The sequence below is a fragment of the Lampetra fluviatilis genome, chromosome 19 (assembly GCF_964198595.1).
Source record: "Lampetra fluviatilis chromosome 19, kcLamFluv1.1, whole genome shotgun sequence".
NCBI classification, from domain to species: domain Eukaryota; kingdom Metazoa; phylum Chordata; class Hyperoartia; order Petromyzontiformes; family Petromyzontidae; genus Lampetra; species Lampetra fluviatilis.
In genome coordinates this window covers 4,099,180-4,115,326 of record NC_136293.1, presented here as the reverse complement: position 1 = coordinate 4,115,326, position 16,147 = coordinate 4,099,180, and the positions used below count along the sequence as shown (strand labels likewise).

Genomic DNA, 16,147 nt, shown 5'->3' with positions numbered 1-16,147 from the left:
AGATTGGCTACGGACAGTGCAAAATAAATTCAATATATATACGTACATGACACCAATTTAAAAAGTCGGGAAAGATGACACGGTAATTCTACTTCCTGGGATTTCCTAAATATACCTGACCGTTTGAAGAGAAACGTCGTGACCAATTGTTCAACGTGGTTGGAAGAATTGTTCTTTAACTTACTGGTGAGCTGAAACCATAATAATTGGCACATTAAGCGCTCATACGTGGGGAAAATTAATTTGCTTGACTGCACCGGGAGTCTGCCTCTTTTTGTTCTCGCTTTGTGTAGAAACTCGTAAGTCAATGTCCATGACTGATAGCCAAAGCACGCCCTCGGGGAGCGCTCAATGGATGCCTTCAATGCCTCCACTGCATTTCTAAGGTTCACATTGCTTCCGTTTGTCTCGAGGAAGGGTCGTCATTTCCCCCTGGCATGCTGCTGGTGTCTCTGTTCCATCTCGGCACTGTCTCCTTCTACACCTTATACTTCCCCACTGAATGTAGCCACGAGAGAATGTCCCTCCTCTTTTTACCACCCAGTATTTACAAGATATTCACGCGGCCATTTTGTTGCACAGCGTAGGGATGCAACATCATTTAAACATTCGATGAACTCCAATGGTGCGGCACGATGCAATCTCACACGGCAAAAACATCACGGGAGGCACTGGGGAAGAGCTTCACACAATTATGATTTAACGTGAAGATATATTAATTTATTTACAGACTACACAACGCCCTTTGGTTAAAATTTTATGTAAATATGCCAGTAACTAAATAATGTCTGTTTTTTTGTTTTACAGGTCAGTGGACTCTGAGAAATTTACTCAAAAAGAAGCATTGGCGTGTTCAAGAGGTATGCAACTTGAGAATTCAGAATACAAGTTGGCGAGTAAGTTCGTGGACATAACCTGGAAAGTCAGGGTTGTGATGGTGAGAACAGAGGATGGCTCGTTACAGAGGCAGCCACAGGAATTGCACTTAAGTGGTCACCAATTAATGCAGCCAGATTTGGCGATTTCACTTGCAGTGCAGACTATCCACGGAGGTTGAAGCTAAACTGTAGTACAAAGACACGGACTCCTTGAGAAGGGAATGAGCAAGAGGTATGGTGGCACCGATGACCTATTCCTCTTGATCTCGATCATGCAGCGTCGTTTGACGATGAAATGTTATAACTGCTTCATTCACATCATTAACAGGCTTAGAACAGTTCCAATGCCCTGCTGCGGTCTAGTCGAAGGAACGTCATTGGCAGCAGTTCCCGTGTGGCAGCACAAGATCTACCCAGCACCGGGCCTGAAAATGGGTATTAGTCTGCCAGTCTGCCAGTACGGGGCTGTGCTCCTAATTTGCGAGTAACTAACCGCGACCCCTCTCGCAACGAACGGGTGGCGAACTCGGCCACGTCGCCGCCCCCGGCAGAGGTGTGGCCTGTGAGCTGCGTTGCAGTACCTTGAGCGAGCTCTGGGCCGTGCCCACGAGGCTGTGCACCGTCTCCTGCGACTTGGTCCGGGTGAGGCCGCCACGACCGCGCTGCCGGGACCGGCAGTCCAGGCAGTTCCGCACGGCCACGCAGCAGACTGGGCGCACGACGATACCGACACGCACGCAGACACGAAGATCCCCCGTGTAGCCTTAACAAACTGTTGGGACAAGCGCTGTTGTCGAGAAGCACCTATAAAGGTGGGCACGCGCACACCAGGTACTCATTTAAGGCTGAATCGACCGAGGGGAGGCCCAGGACCGGTTCTAATAATCCCCACTGGTGTTGGATGTGAGCAGAAATCAAACTCGTGTTGCCGGGTTCGTAGCACAGCACGCTAACCGTAGCACTACTGCTCCCACACATGCACACACACACACATACAAAGACCCCCCATATATCCTTAACAGACTGTTGGGAAAAGTGCTGTTAGCGAGCACCTATTAAGACCGGCAAGGCGTACGAGGTGGGTGGCTAGCACCACACCCGGCCACCTTTGCCTCGCCAGTGGCGATGTAATTGTCCACAGGTTTTAAAATTTGCACCATCGAATTGCAAGTGGATATTTATTTTAAAATAAAGGACACCACCCAGAATCCCCATTTATATACAGCAGCATCCACATTAAAACATTTATATCCCATAGAAGGTGGCTTCCAGGTAATTGCTAATAGATTTCAAGCATTATATATGGTGCTGACACCTACTTCCAGGTTACGTGTTTATTACAGGATGAAAAATGATTTTCCACTGGGAAAGCTGTTGCCAATATTCTCTGTGGGCTTCGTAAATCAACACACCGACCCTGACCTCCTCCATCTCCGTCACCCGTCAATGGCTGTACCCACGCGCTAAGGCTTAGCAATGGGCAACGCAACACTCTGGAGGTGTGGGTCAACTCGTAACACGCAAAGAGCCGCCACCGCTGCATCCACGGAAACCGAGCACCAGTGTCCACGCTCGGCCGAGCGTTGGGCTCTGCTGCTCATCTCCACTGTGCGAGAAGGAAGGGAGTGATTGTGAAAAGGTGTTTACGTTGCTATGTAAATTGCAACATTTGAAAGAAAAAAACGTTAGTCCTCTGGTTAAACGTGCTCAGCTCAACAAACAGGAAACTACGAGTGCAAACCCCAACAGGGGGTTCAACTTAGCCCATCATCCCTTTTAGGGACAATAAAATGAATAGAGGTGTTGGTCCTATGGAGTTACTGGCCCCCACCAGTGAAACTTGAGATGTTTAGTACTGGCGCCAAGGAAGAGCACCATTACCGAAACCTACGAGAACACGCAGACGTATCGCCATACGCGTGTAGAATTTGGTGTCGCGCTCGGTGGAATTCCACCAAGAGGTGGGGATTCTGCAGATGCCATTGTACCACATCCATGTCCAGGCTTTTGGCCCAAATTATCAGGGTGGACTAGAAGGCATCCCATCCCGCAGCCAAGCAGCAGCAGCAGAGGAAGGACTGCCGAGGGGAATCGGGGCAGTGCGGCTGCTATTGGCAACCCTCGCCCCACCGGCGGCCCGAGCCAATCAATCGGGCTGCGTCCGTCACACACACACAAACACACAAACGGTGGGGGAGAGAAGACGCGGGTGTGGGAGGGTGCCTCTCACTGAGCCGCAGACATTGACGCAGGAGACCCCCGGAGGACATGTTCTTCTCGGCCTCGATCTCGCTGAAGTTCAGCGAGGAGGCGAGCACCAGCACGTCCACCATGGCCATTAGGCGCTGCAGGAAGCCCACAGCCGTCTCCACCGACATGCCCTGCGTCGGCTCCATGCTCTCCACCTCGCCCTGTGCACAGGCCGTGCGCAAACACGCACAAGATTAAATCTATCTTCCCTCCATCCATCTCTCCCTCCCTCCAACAAATTCCTCCATCTATCCCGTCAGCCCTCCATCCATTCCTCTCTACATTACTTTTCAAATTCATTCCTCCAGCCCTCCATCCAACCCTCCCCTTCATACATTCCCCCATCCCCTCCGTGTATTATTCCATCCCTCTATAATTGCATGTCTTTCTCCATCCATCCTTGCACCTCATCCTCAAGTCAGCCATCCATCCATCCCACCCGCCATCTTTCCCACCATCCCCCCCAACGCTCAGGTGGTTCGGCTACGCAGGGGATTAAAATGCCGGGTCAACACATCGAACTAGCCGCACTGCAATGCCAGGTTTCAATCGGAGCACGTGCGTGCACGGGATTATGTCGAGCATTCAACTGTAGTGAGTGACGGTCACAGCCCAGTCGCTGATGACCACACAAACAAATGTATCGTAGTAAAACTGGTATATCCCTTAAATTGGCACATGTCAGCTCTGAAGATTATGAAGTCACATTTGAGCCATTGATATTCAAGGAACACTCTTTCCAGGACATACAGAATAGGCCGCCCCACAAGTTGTGGAAAGGAGGCATAGTTCTTTCACATTCTCCCGAGGTCGTTTTCTAAAGCAGGATGGATCACTGATAGCTGCCAGAGTTTGGAACGGGAAAAAACGTTAGTCTCGTGACATCACACGCAGGGCACGATAAAAATATAACTGGGATGGAAAAGAAAGCAGGAGAGAAAAGTTCCAACTCCGAACGACGCCCGAGATTTGATTAGGTCAAGCTTCAAGGCAGCGGCAGCCATACCCGGACGCAATTACTTTTTTACTCACTGCTCTCCACGGAGGCCCTTACAGCCCCAGGGAGTGCGTTTATGATTCCGGCATAACGCTGTAATGGGATGACGGTGCTTACTTCAGCGCAGAATTCAAACAGATACCATTCCCTCTGATGCAATGTAGTAAATCCTTGTCATATTTAAAGAAATCTTATTTGTTTTTAGACTGCCATATAGGCCAGGCATTTTGCAAAGAACACAGCAGCTATCTGCACAACGATTTGGTTAAAGCAAGATGATGATGATGATGATGATAAAGTTGCCACGGCAACGCACATTTAGTTGCTCGGACCTCTGATTAACATACATTAACAAATCAAAGTGGTTTCCTGCTCCAAGGAGCATGGGATGGTGTTCATCTCCTGTTCACAGTCCCCAGCCACAGGACAACGTATGTCATCAATGCATTATTCATTTTATGGAATGAGAAATGGCTTCTGAGCAGCCTTCAGGATATGTTGAGCAATATACACTAAACAGTTGCGATAAGGATAAGGCTCAAAGCACAGAGGTGTACACCGCACCAACACTACAGACTTTGCAGCTATAGAATGAACATACAAAATAATCATGGTGCTGTGAGGGAAAAGATCTGCATAACCAACGTCTTACATGAACACCATTCGCTTTTTAAATGCGCATTAACTAACCATCTTTCGTTTGCATTCCATTCTACTGTATGAAAAATATGCTTATCTTGTATTTTCTTATTCAATAACACTAACTATATTAAAACCCTAATGTTAGGGTTACATCATTGCAATATATAAAACACACAATAGAATGTTACGGATACTGATTTAATACATCTCAACATGAGATCTTATATTATCCTCTTCTATGGAAAGCCGTATTAAAATGAGTATCGATGGATTCGGGATATTAAATTACACAGATATGCTGATCTCTGCCTTGGAGCTCCAACACCAAAGCTCACCACCACCTCTGAATTTCCAGCGCATATTTTGGCTGATGTCACACAGAGACATCTCATTAATCCGAGAGCAATTCCAGTGAACACGCGGACAGATGGAGCTGCTGCGCTTAAGAGCACGCGTGTATGTATATTGAACGTCTTTTGCACCGTACGTAGTCAACCATGCTAATCAACATCCCAGAGTCAACTCGGTCTTTCACTTCTCCACGGTCAATAAAGTGTGAATTCACGTGTAAAAGGTTATCGGTGGTAGCGTTATGGATAGGCTGGTCCCTGTCAAGGACTAATGGAATTTCCAGCAATAACTCGGTGCTGCCTTTGGAGGTATAAGCACACAAATAATTTGAACAGAGGAAAAAATCTTGACTTAAAGCTTTCGTGACTGCAGGAAAACAAAGGGGAGGGGCTCTTTTTTACCTCCTGATGACGATCGCTTGTGTTGTGATCGAAACGTCGTTTATTTTATTTGTATTATTCTGAACCTATCTACGTGACTTTACCGAAAGACCAAAAGAATTTGAACAGAGGGAGTTTGGCTTTCTGCTATGTCCAGTATCTTGTCAGTTATGTTATTTAGCACAATTGCATCGAATGGTGTGTGGTTCTATCTTGATAACAAGTTCAAGAAAACTTCACAGAAATGCTGCATCCTTACAAATGCATTGCTTGCAATCATTCTTGGATATACGATGCGCAAGGTGAGTTTCCCCGCGGTGACATTGAAGTGACGTACTCATTATAATGCAATGGCAGAAGCAGTTAAGACCTAAAGAAGACATCCATCATCATTAAAGGGTCAATGGTGATACCGAGTCGTTGACAATCCGTCTTGAGTGTGAAATTAGTGTCCCACACATGTCAGGACATTTTCGGTAGAAACGGGATGAGAGGAAGATGACGGTACTGATGAGAGCACTAAATGCGAGTTAATTGTTTGGCGGAGGAACAAGGGTAGACTGAGTTCGTACGGCGTTTTCAAGTGGCATGTTAATGCTGCAGTTAAATACATGGCATTGCAAACTTGTACAGCACAGATGTTCAACCCCCACTGAACAGCCCCCAATCAAACGATGCAAGAACGAAACTCCATTTCAAACTTGTAAATGACAACCATCAGAGCTTAAAAATAACCACACTGATATATCCAATGATAAGAATCATGTGCTGGTCACAATGTTGCACTGCTTCTGCTCACTATTTACTCTCATCAACCATTTCTGGCCATACATATTCAAATTTAATATCTTATACGTTAACCCAATTAACATTACATCAGTCAATGATTATCATATGGGGCAAAAATGAAGAAGAAAAATAATGATAATACGAAACAAAACTTGCCCTCGACTTGAAATCAAATCACACGTGTCCGTATTGTAATCACGGCGTGGGATCCTCTGTGCGATGGTGATCGGAAGCTTTAATGCTCGCACCTCTGATTAGCATGGTTGGGCTACGTACGGTGTGAAAGAAGTTCAACATACATACACACAAGCGTCTCAATGCATCGTTCTGCTCTGAGACCGCCCTTGGCCCGGTATATTTGCATCCTGCACTGTAATGCAGAGGGTCGCAAGTGGCCACACAGGATGCGCCGTATAATTCAACCACGTTTAATACCTATTTCCCTTGGCCATTGTGCTATGCTAAATTGGTTGATTTATGAACCCATAGTAACATCCCATACATCCTGGAATAAAACTATGATAATGAACATCTCCCAAAAAGCCCACGCATTGATTGCCTGCGAAGATAGGTGCACGCACGACTGGATACGCATTCATCATACGATGCCTCTGAATCTAACAAATCCGTGGGTATTATTTTAAAGCAGTGCTCAAACCCTGGATCCAATCAAAGTTTAATCACCTACACATAATTCCTGATTACTACTGCACGGGCGGATAATGTTCTGTTAATTAATAACAATATTCTCTGGTGAACTCGAGGCCCACTTGGCCTCAATAAACGCAGGCTTAATATAAAAAGAGCAACTGCAAAGAGCAAGCTTGTGTAAATAATCCGGCTGGATGGCACTGCGGCTGGAAGCGCTCGACTGACAATAAGGAAGTTACGGGTTCAAATTTCGGTGAAGAGCCGACTCGGCCCCCATCGCGTTTTCTGGGTCACTAAACTCTGTAACACTTTGTGGGACATCTTATGAGGATCGTGGCCTCTGCTTCAGCAATGCAGAATATACATTGACAGCCCAGGTCAAGCAACGAGTTGCACGCATTTTGAAACACATTCCTGCGGAGGGAGCTGGTAGGAACGTTGGGTTGCTCGGTCAATGGCCAGGGTCAACGGCGGCGTGGTGTATTCCGCAAATATGCCCGACTGTGAGGGCGGGCACAAGCCGGCGTGAGTAGGTTAAACGTTGAGTTTTATAAGGGCACCACGGGGTGACCAGCCCCTCCCCACCCAGCCCCACCCTTCCCACCCCCCCACCCAGCCCCACCCTTCCCACCCCCCACCCAGCCCCACCCAGACCCTTCCCCACCCTCCCCACCAAGCCCCTCCCCACCCTCCCCACCCAGCCCCTCCCCACCCTCCCCACCCAGCCCCTCACCACCCAGCCCCACCCTTCCCACCCCCCACCCAGCCCCACTCAGCCCCACCCTCCCCACCAAGCCCCTCCCCACCTTCCCCACCCAGCCCTTCCCCACCCAGCCCCTCCCCACCCAGCCCCACCCCCACCCAGCCCCACCCGCCCCACCCAGCCCCTTCCCCACCCTCCCCACCAAGCCCCTTCCCACCCTCCCCACCCAGCCCCTCCCCACCCTCCCCACCCAGCCCCACCCTCCCCTCTCCACCCAGCCCTTCCCTCCCCACCCCGCCCCTCCCTGCACGACGGACGGACACAATAATCCCCTGTGGGCTGGTGTAACCAGGAGGTTCCTACCAGTATTAAGCCCTATTATGTGGTGGGAGACCCTACTTTGGCTTCACCAACATAAGGATACAATTGTACTGCTGTATAAATGCAAGTCTTCTGACCAGGTAAATCAAAGAAAATCGAGCAATCAGAGTAATCAAACACGTTCCTTCAGAGTGGGCAAGTAGGAACTTGGTTGGAAAGCGCATTCGTGCACAACAGACAAATATGCATGACAGACAGACAAATAATCCCTGGTGGGCAGTGTGGAACCTGTTGTTCCTACCTGTATAATCAGGATCTAACAATTTTATATAATAGTGTATAAATAATAACCACAGAAAAAAGTACACAATGCTAAATGATAGCTTTAAATCATTGCTTTATGAATGGAAATTAATTCTTTCGAATCCAAATATGGGTACCCACTAAGCATGTAACAATGCATGCATTCATAGAATAAAATGTATTATGCTCACGATGGAGTATACATATCGTGAGTGAAAACCAATTATTTGGACTTTCTATTTGTTGCACGCAAAGGCTTCGTGTAACTGAAGCAGTCATTTTAGGCTCTAGATGCACCACAACTGAAAACATGATAATAATGATCAACAACTTATAATACTAAATAATCAACAATTCATCATTATTATTCAATGGAATCTTGACCCCGAATCATAACAACGCATTGTCACGCCATCATGCACAAATTGCACCACATTCTGAGAGTGGTGAATTGCCACACGCCCATGTATCTTCCTACGGCTTAAAGATGGAGCCATTACTGCGAAGTAACACAACTAAGACACGTTTGGGAATCGTATTGGAGTGTTGAGTAAAGCGGTATAATCTGGATTAAAACAGACCAGATGACATACCATGGTGTCCTTTTTATTTACGTAAACGCTGAAAAAACACTGATACACCTGGACCTTGTTGGCTGTGCCAACCTTGCTCAACAACGCTTCATTTCAATTCTAAGCAAGAGAAAAAGTCGTACATTCCCGCTAGGCTGCCATGAGAGTGTATCCAGAGCAGCACGGTTAACATGCCAACGTATTGTCAAAGACTGCGATGGGATGCGTGATATCCACATCCTGGTGCTATACGAAAGAAAGCACTGTGATGAATCGTTATCATCATCGTTGGGTATGGTGAATCCACTGCAGGATGAAGGCCTCCCCAAGTCGTCACCATCCTTCATGGTTCTATTTCTATTTTAGCAGGTAAGGCCGCACTGAGCTACGTAGCTCTTTTCCAGAAGCGACCTGGCCACAAATGATAGCTCGACAAAGTTGCGTAAAGTGTGGATAATTCACAGCAGCCAAATACTCTAAACGAAACAACACGCCGAGCGAGTACACCCGACGAGCTGATCTCATCGCTGCATCACCACAGTAGATGTCATCCCGGACGCGTTGCAGCCGTTGCCTGCCAATCCACCACTACTCTTGACCACCGGCCATCGTCCCCCTCCTTGCCACGTGCCCTGCCCAAGCGATACACGTGATCAAAAGGACGCACAACGTAAACACAACCCTCAAAGGAATATCCCCCTGCAGAAAAAGTGACGACCTCAAAAAGACACCACTTTTCAGCCCATACCAGCCAGTCGAGCTTCTCATCTCTGACGATGACACAACGAGCTAGAACTACGGCCGTGATTACCGTCGATGCATATGTAAGTGTGAAGACAACATTATTTGAGACAATTGTCAACGCTTACACCTTGAAACTATTCAACATTATGTACGTAGAAACAGTTTTAGATAGAGGGCAATTTTTATTATATAGCTTCCCTGCCTCGGGCCCAAACCCAGGATCAAAGAGCAACTTTCTCTGTTCTGATACTGGTGCCTCTGGCCCTTGGGCCCCACTGCCACCTTTGCTGTTATTAATTCAAAGAGTTAAAAAAAATAATACGTGTATATATTATTCAGAGCAGTGAATAAAATGCACGTGGGAAACGTGTACGAAATTAGGCTGAACTTTTATAGTTGAAAATGTATTCTAAATTTCCATAATGCGCTCCCGAAATTAATTTGCAGTGCAACGCGTGTGGACGAAGGCGCGCACGTCAACAGAATGCTCTGCTTTCACAGTGACGGCGCACAACATGCTAGTGTGCACACAAGCACGCGTACAAACTGAGCACGAATATGCACACAAGGCTGAGGAATGTATAACCGGAGGGACATGCAAGACGCTCTCATATGACCAAGGGAACATACACACTCATGTGAGCTTTACACAGCGACACTTGGACCACACGGTTTCAGTCACTCATGTCAACTGCAGACTGACAGGGGTGTGTGTACATATTCTGCACGCATAGGTATGAGCATACATGGATGAATGCTAAATTCATTTTGTAGACTTTGCCACTGAATAATTCATGAACCTAATATGCATGAGGAGATGCTACGAAGAACAGAACGTTGGGTCAGCGGAGGGAAGAAAAAGAAACGGACTCACTTTTGTAAACATCCCACTGCAGTTGTTGCTAACACAGGTAAGAAACACGTGATCCCGTGGGGTGGTGCGCTGTGCAAAGGGTATCCGACTCACAACGGAAAGGTTGCGAGTTCAAACCCTGGTTGGGGCTCCACTCTTGTCTCGCCTCGCATCCTTCCAGGGAGAATATAACGAGTACTCGACATCTTTTATGTACGTACAGATTGGTTTTGAAAAAATACTGGCTCTCCCACCACTGAGCTAGGACCTTGAATGTATAAGAGTGCACTGCCTTTTTGTTAGGTACATATAACATCCAATGCTTACACATGCGGCATGCAATAAGGCACCAATTCACCCATTGTAACAAACCCTTCAGTTCAAGATGCAGGCATCTAAACAAGCACGGAGGGGGGAGGGAACCCCAATAAACAATACAAATGAGACAGTAAAAATTTAACAAAAAGGATCGATTCTTCCGATTGGATCGTGATGCTAAATTGTGACGAAAATTCATCTTCTTGGTTCTTTCGGTAAAGTCACGTAGAATGGGAAATAATAAAATAATATTATGTTTTATTTTTATTATTTTATTATTTCCCTTCTACGTGACTATACAGAAAGAACCAATAAGATGAATCCCTGCAGTCACGAAAGCTTTAAATCGAAATGTGACGAAAATTATTAATCGAAGCACTTGGGTTGGATTGTTGAATGTCTCATGGTTACACAAGGGCCATTGTCACACATTCATGCAAACCGCATGCACTCTACCTTCTACGAGGTGGGACTGCATCGCCTCTGATTAAAGTTGACAGTAAAAAAAAAACTCGTAAAAATATTTGATGACCCAGAGTCTTGTAAACACGAAGAGTGCAATTTTCGTTTCCACGGTATAATATTCCTAGCTTAATTGTATCACGGTTGCCAGTGAACCCACAAATTGAAATAGTTATGCAGCAGGAACTACTGCAAGACAAAGTACACATGCTGTCAGAGGGTCAATTACAGTTTAATCAACAGAGACGTGCAATCCATGTCCACCTGATGGGGGAATCTTATGGGAATAGGAAAAGTTTAATGTAAGCATCGTGCTGGAATGCAAAGGAGATGAGGGTGGCATGGGCTGGGTGGGCTGGCGTTGGGTGAGGCGAGGGGGGGGGGGGGTGAGGAAGCAGGGTGGGTAAAGGGGCTTAGTTATCGAAGAGAGCGCTGAATAATAATTCTCAGCCTTATGCATACATGTGCAGACACAAGTCATTGCGCCATTATTGGCTTTTAAGTGGGTTAAATGACGCACTGAAATAGCAATGCCAAATAATTGTAAAGCGATTCTGTTACAAATGCATGATTTCTCATTATGATTCCCACACATGCATGCGCATGTGCGTGGATAGCAATTAAGCACAACAAAAATTTAACTTTCGAGGCGAGCTGATATTACCACAGCGGCAAATATATGACATTTGCGCTCGATTCGTGAATCACAACAAGAGTGTGTGCAAGTTTGCTTTGACGGTAGCAGGAGATATCACGCAGCACCACGACGACGAGATAATGTAGACAAATGAACGTTGCAATGGTAAGTATGAAAATACAATGCACAATGGAGGAGGCCACTGTTTCAGGCAGGAAAGTGGAGGCGTAACACCGATGAAAACAGACCGTTTCACTGTTATTGTCGAGCAAACTTTTTCTCCGTGACTTTTGTTTCGCTCCCATTCGTCTTGTCCGGTGACATTTATCTCAGACGAGCCAACGCGGTATCAACTGTTGCACTCTATTACACGCAGACTCTCGTTTCCTACTCTTCACGACCGGCAGGAAACATTGAGAGAGTTATTGCGATGCAGAGCGGCACGTTTTCAATGGCAATTAAGTGCACTTTAAAGCCGATTTAAATGTTCAATGTAATGAGAAATTACGAGGCTCACACGCACACACACACACATTACATACATTACAGAGATGCAAATATGATTTCATGAGGAGAGGACGGAAAGGAACAGAGCAATTATAGTCAGAGAACTCTGAGGTGAAATCAAAGAAGTTAACGTGATCCCATCCGGGTTTGCATATTTGTGACAGGAGCTGACGCACAAAACTCACTGGGAATTACAAACTCTCTTGGATGGATCGGAGATCCAGCATTCACTGACTTGCAGTGGCCAAATTCTGAACAATGTATGGATGAAATAACAACACAACTATGATTTAGTGTAAGATATATGCACGCTCGGGATGTTTATCCGATTTTTGGATTAATCATAACATTTCAGGCCTAGATACATTTGAATGATGCAATGTCCTTTGTTTCGGATTGATCTGAAAACGTGGCGTTATGCTTGTTACAGGAAGGCGGGTCACATCTTTTTGACAATGTAAATTATCAGAAAATTCGGAGGAGAAAAAAAAGATTTACAATTTCTAAATCACGACTTCTTTCAAGTCCATAGTTTATCCATGGCGTAAGCCCCAACCGTCTATTATGTCCGGCTACAGTCAAGCAGAGAGGGCAAATGCGACGATAACAACGTTTCTGCGTGCTGCTTGTTCAAGGCAGTGTGTGTGTGTGAGAGAGGGATGATGCCTTGGCTGTTTTCTTGATGAAGCTCCTTGGCAAATCCCCCCCCCCCCCAAGGGCACCGAGTCGTTACGAGCTGTAGGTGGCGGCACGTCACGGTGTTTCTCATCGACTCTGCCCAACCCGCCCCTTCTCTCCACGGCAGCACCTTGCTCACACGCCGTCGATTTACTTTGGCTTAGGGGCCGTCCATAAATGACGTCACGCGATTTTGGACGATTTTTTATCACCGCCCTCCCCCCTAGTCACACGGCGTCACAACAAGTCAGACCCCCACTCAAATATGACGTCACAAAGCTCTGCCCCCCCACCAACAAAATAAAACATGCTTCAAATCGCTTTAAACTATTGTCATTGTAGTGCGTAGTTAATGTGCAGCTGTACTCTGATGTTGTAGGTTGAAAACATTTATCAAAAAGTCTATTTAATTAAGTAGAACGTGTTGTCTATATTTATTAAAAGTTGCGCATTTTGATGTGACGTCACATTTCTCCCTCCCCCCCCGTCGTCACAAATGTCTGACCCCCCCCCCCCCCCAGGTGCGTGACGTCATTTATGGACGGCCCCTTAGCTTGGCATCACCAAGTTGCTCTTTTACATACCTGACCCATCAGCTACAGTTTAAAAATTGAAAGTCATAGTTTGATAGCTTTCTTGCAAATTTTAACCAATTTTGTTTATCCACACCTCCCCCCCCAAATGCTGTTTTTTATCCAAACGGTCAATATCGCCAATTGCATTGTGGCCACCGAAAACTTCCGTCCTGCCCACATCTCCCACAGCTGTTTCACAGTCAATGCCCCCTCTCGGTATCTCGCCATCCATCTCTCCCGTTTGGTTCCCGACCTCTGGGCGCGACGCGTAATTCCTGCCCCTCCTCCACCTAACGCATGTGGCACCGAGCCCATCGCAACCTCTTCTTCCCGATTGCATCCGAAACGACGAAAATTCGAGCCACGTTCTGTTCCAAACTTACAAGTTACTTACCCCATTCCTGCCGTGAAATTCCTTGCAACCCTCAAATCACAATTCTATTTTAGGATGTCTTGGAATCCAAGGATACAGCTTATTATCCATTTGATAATACTACTTAATATTTGAGAAAATGCTGAAAAAATTGTCTTCAATAAAACGTGGTTTTCTTGTCACGTGTGTGTGCAACGATAATCAGAAGTCCGATTTACAACGTGCGATGTGTCTTTTGCTAATTTTCCTTGCTGACATTGTCCCTGCTTTCTCTGCTTTCTCACTCATGGACACGCGTGTGTTGACACACACACAGTGATAACACACACACAGAGATAACACACACACACAGTGATAACACACACACACAGTGATAACACACACACAGTGATCACTGAAGCGATGAAAGCATAGTTCAGCAAATGAAATGACTAAATTATCTGAAAACCCCTTTTTTTACATTTTTCTTCCATTTACATCATTTGTTGACGAGAATTTATTGAGCGTCCATACAGCACGGGGCTCCTGATATTGCCCAATGTTTTGTCAATCAAACCACAATGTTTAATCGTACAGTGAATTGGATTATTAGTGAAAGAAACAAATGTAATACTGAATGGTTCCTTTGTCAAGTTGTTGGTGACTGGTAAAGAACTTAACTTTGTTTTTACACCCGAAACCCAAGCTGTTTTTTAGTAAAACAATTTTAGTCTATTTCCCCGAACCTAGTTGATACACAAACCAGCACTTGGATTCCAACACAGGGGCTCTGTCGGTTCCCATTGCAGCAGTGGTTCTAGAGCTCTGCCATTGCACGAGTTCTCCAGGCCAAGTTGCCATTTCAAAACAAAATCACTTGCAGACAGATTAAACGTTACGAAAATGAGTAATTGCAATGAGATTGGTGAAAATTGGATGCATTCAGATTTTATTACACGATGACTCATCAAAAGTAAGATATCTAAATGATAATAAAGTTGTTAATAAATGTATCATTTAAATTCGATAAATTAACAAAAGCGCGATGATTATGTTAAAGCCATTGCTTGTTAATGGTGGCAGATAAAGTTTGCCGACATTGACCGGAGAGAAAATAAATGTGTGATGAGTGAAGCACATGGAACACTTGGCACAAGCGATCAGTACGTGGACAATACAAAGAAGAAGGTACAACACAATCTGCAACGATTCGTATTGATTTGAAAAGTTCAAAACAAATACACATTACAAACAAGTCCCTGAGTTCGATTCCCCAGCCATGGCTAACATCAAAGGTTAGTGATAACCTGAATTTGTCCAGAACCATACTCCGCAAACCAACATGGCGGTGTTTGGTCAAATAACCGAGCCGAATAGCTCACAGGGCTATACATAATAATGAACTTGAACTTCATCTAGCAGTGGATTGACACAATCATCATCAGCAAACCTGTATGTACGTATGTTGAACCGCTTTCCCACCGTACGTAGCCAACCGTGCAAGTCGGAGGCGCTGGATGTAGGTATCCGCAAGCGGATGCCAAACATCACAGCCTCGAAATGCACGCAACAATCCACCTAGCCACCTGATCTCCTTGCTCCATTTCCATGGCGGACGTCCTCTCGGTGGGGTTCTCTCTCTCAGCCGTCACACACGCCACCGGTAATCCCGTTGGCAATCATTCCCCTTCAGCGAACGTGTCCTGCCCAAGCCCACATTATTTCCTTTAAAGTCACCGTCACGTGTCCCTGACTAGCGTATGTTCTCCGATCCCGTTGTTTCTCACGCTGCATCGTTGTCTAATTCCAAGCATGCATCCCTCCGTGTTGCTTTACACAATTTGTCCCGGTTTTAGCTCCGTCTCTTTTTGTCAATGTCTACGGCTTCTGACCCTTGCGTGTTATTACAAGATATTGCACATCGATTACAATCTTTCTTCTTTAGGGAAAAAAGCACCTCGTTCGTGGTTAAATCAAGTCATTGTGCCCCTGCTGAACTGTGCAATGGGAGGGGAGCACGAACTTTAGTGACACTGAGACAGTCGTGAACATTCCACATCCCTGAAGCAGAGCCGGCTCTGCACAAAAAGGCCACTGTTGACTTACCACAGAGTTTCCCATTTTATGAACCCAGGTGGGATGATACACGATCTTAATTTTAGAACTTTCGTGATTGCAGGAATT

At 45.9% G+C, this 16,147-nt stretch overlaps 1 protein-coding gene across 1 annotated transcript in view; it reads right to left on the bottom strand.

Annotated features, from left to right (window-relative positions):
- The window catches only part of LOC144937554 (neurobeachin-like), a 525,952-nt gene that overhangs the window by 94,029 nt on the left and 415,776 nt on the right, over positions 1 to 16,147 (bottom strand). Inside the window, exons 26-27 of the mRNA XM_078864832.1 lie at positions 3,109 to 3,289; positions 1,460 to 1,587 (exon numbers count right to left, since the gene is read on the bottom strand). Of these exons, the coding sequence (XP_078720958.1) occupies positions 1,460 to 1,587; positions 3,109 to 3,289 (309 nt within the window). The remainder of the gene's footprint in view (positions 1 to 1,459; positions 1,588 to 3,108; positions 3,290 to 16,147) is intronic.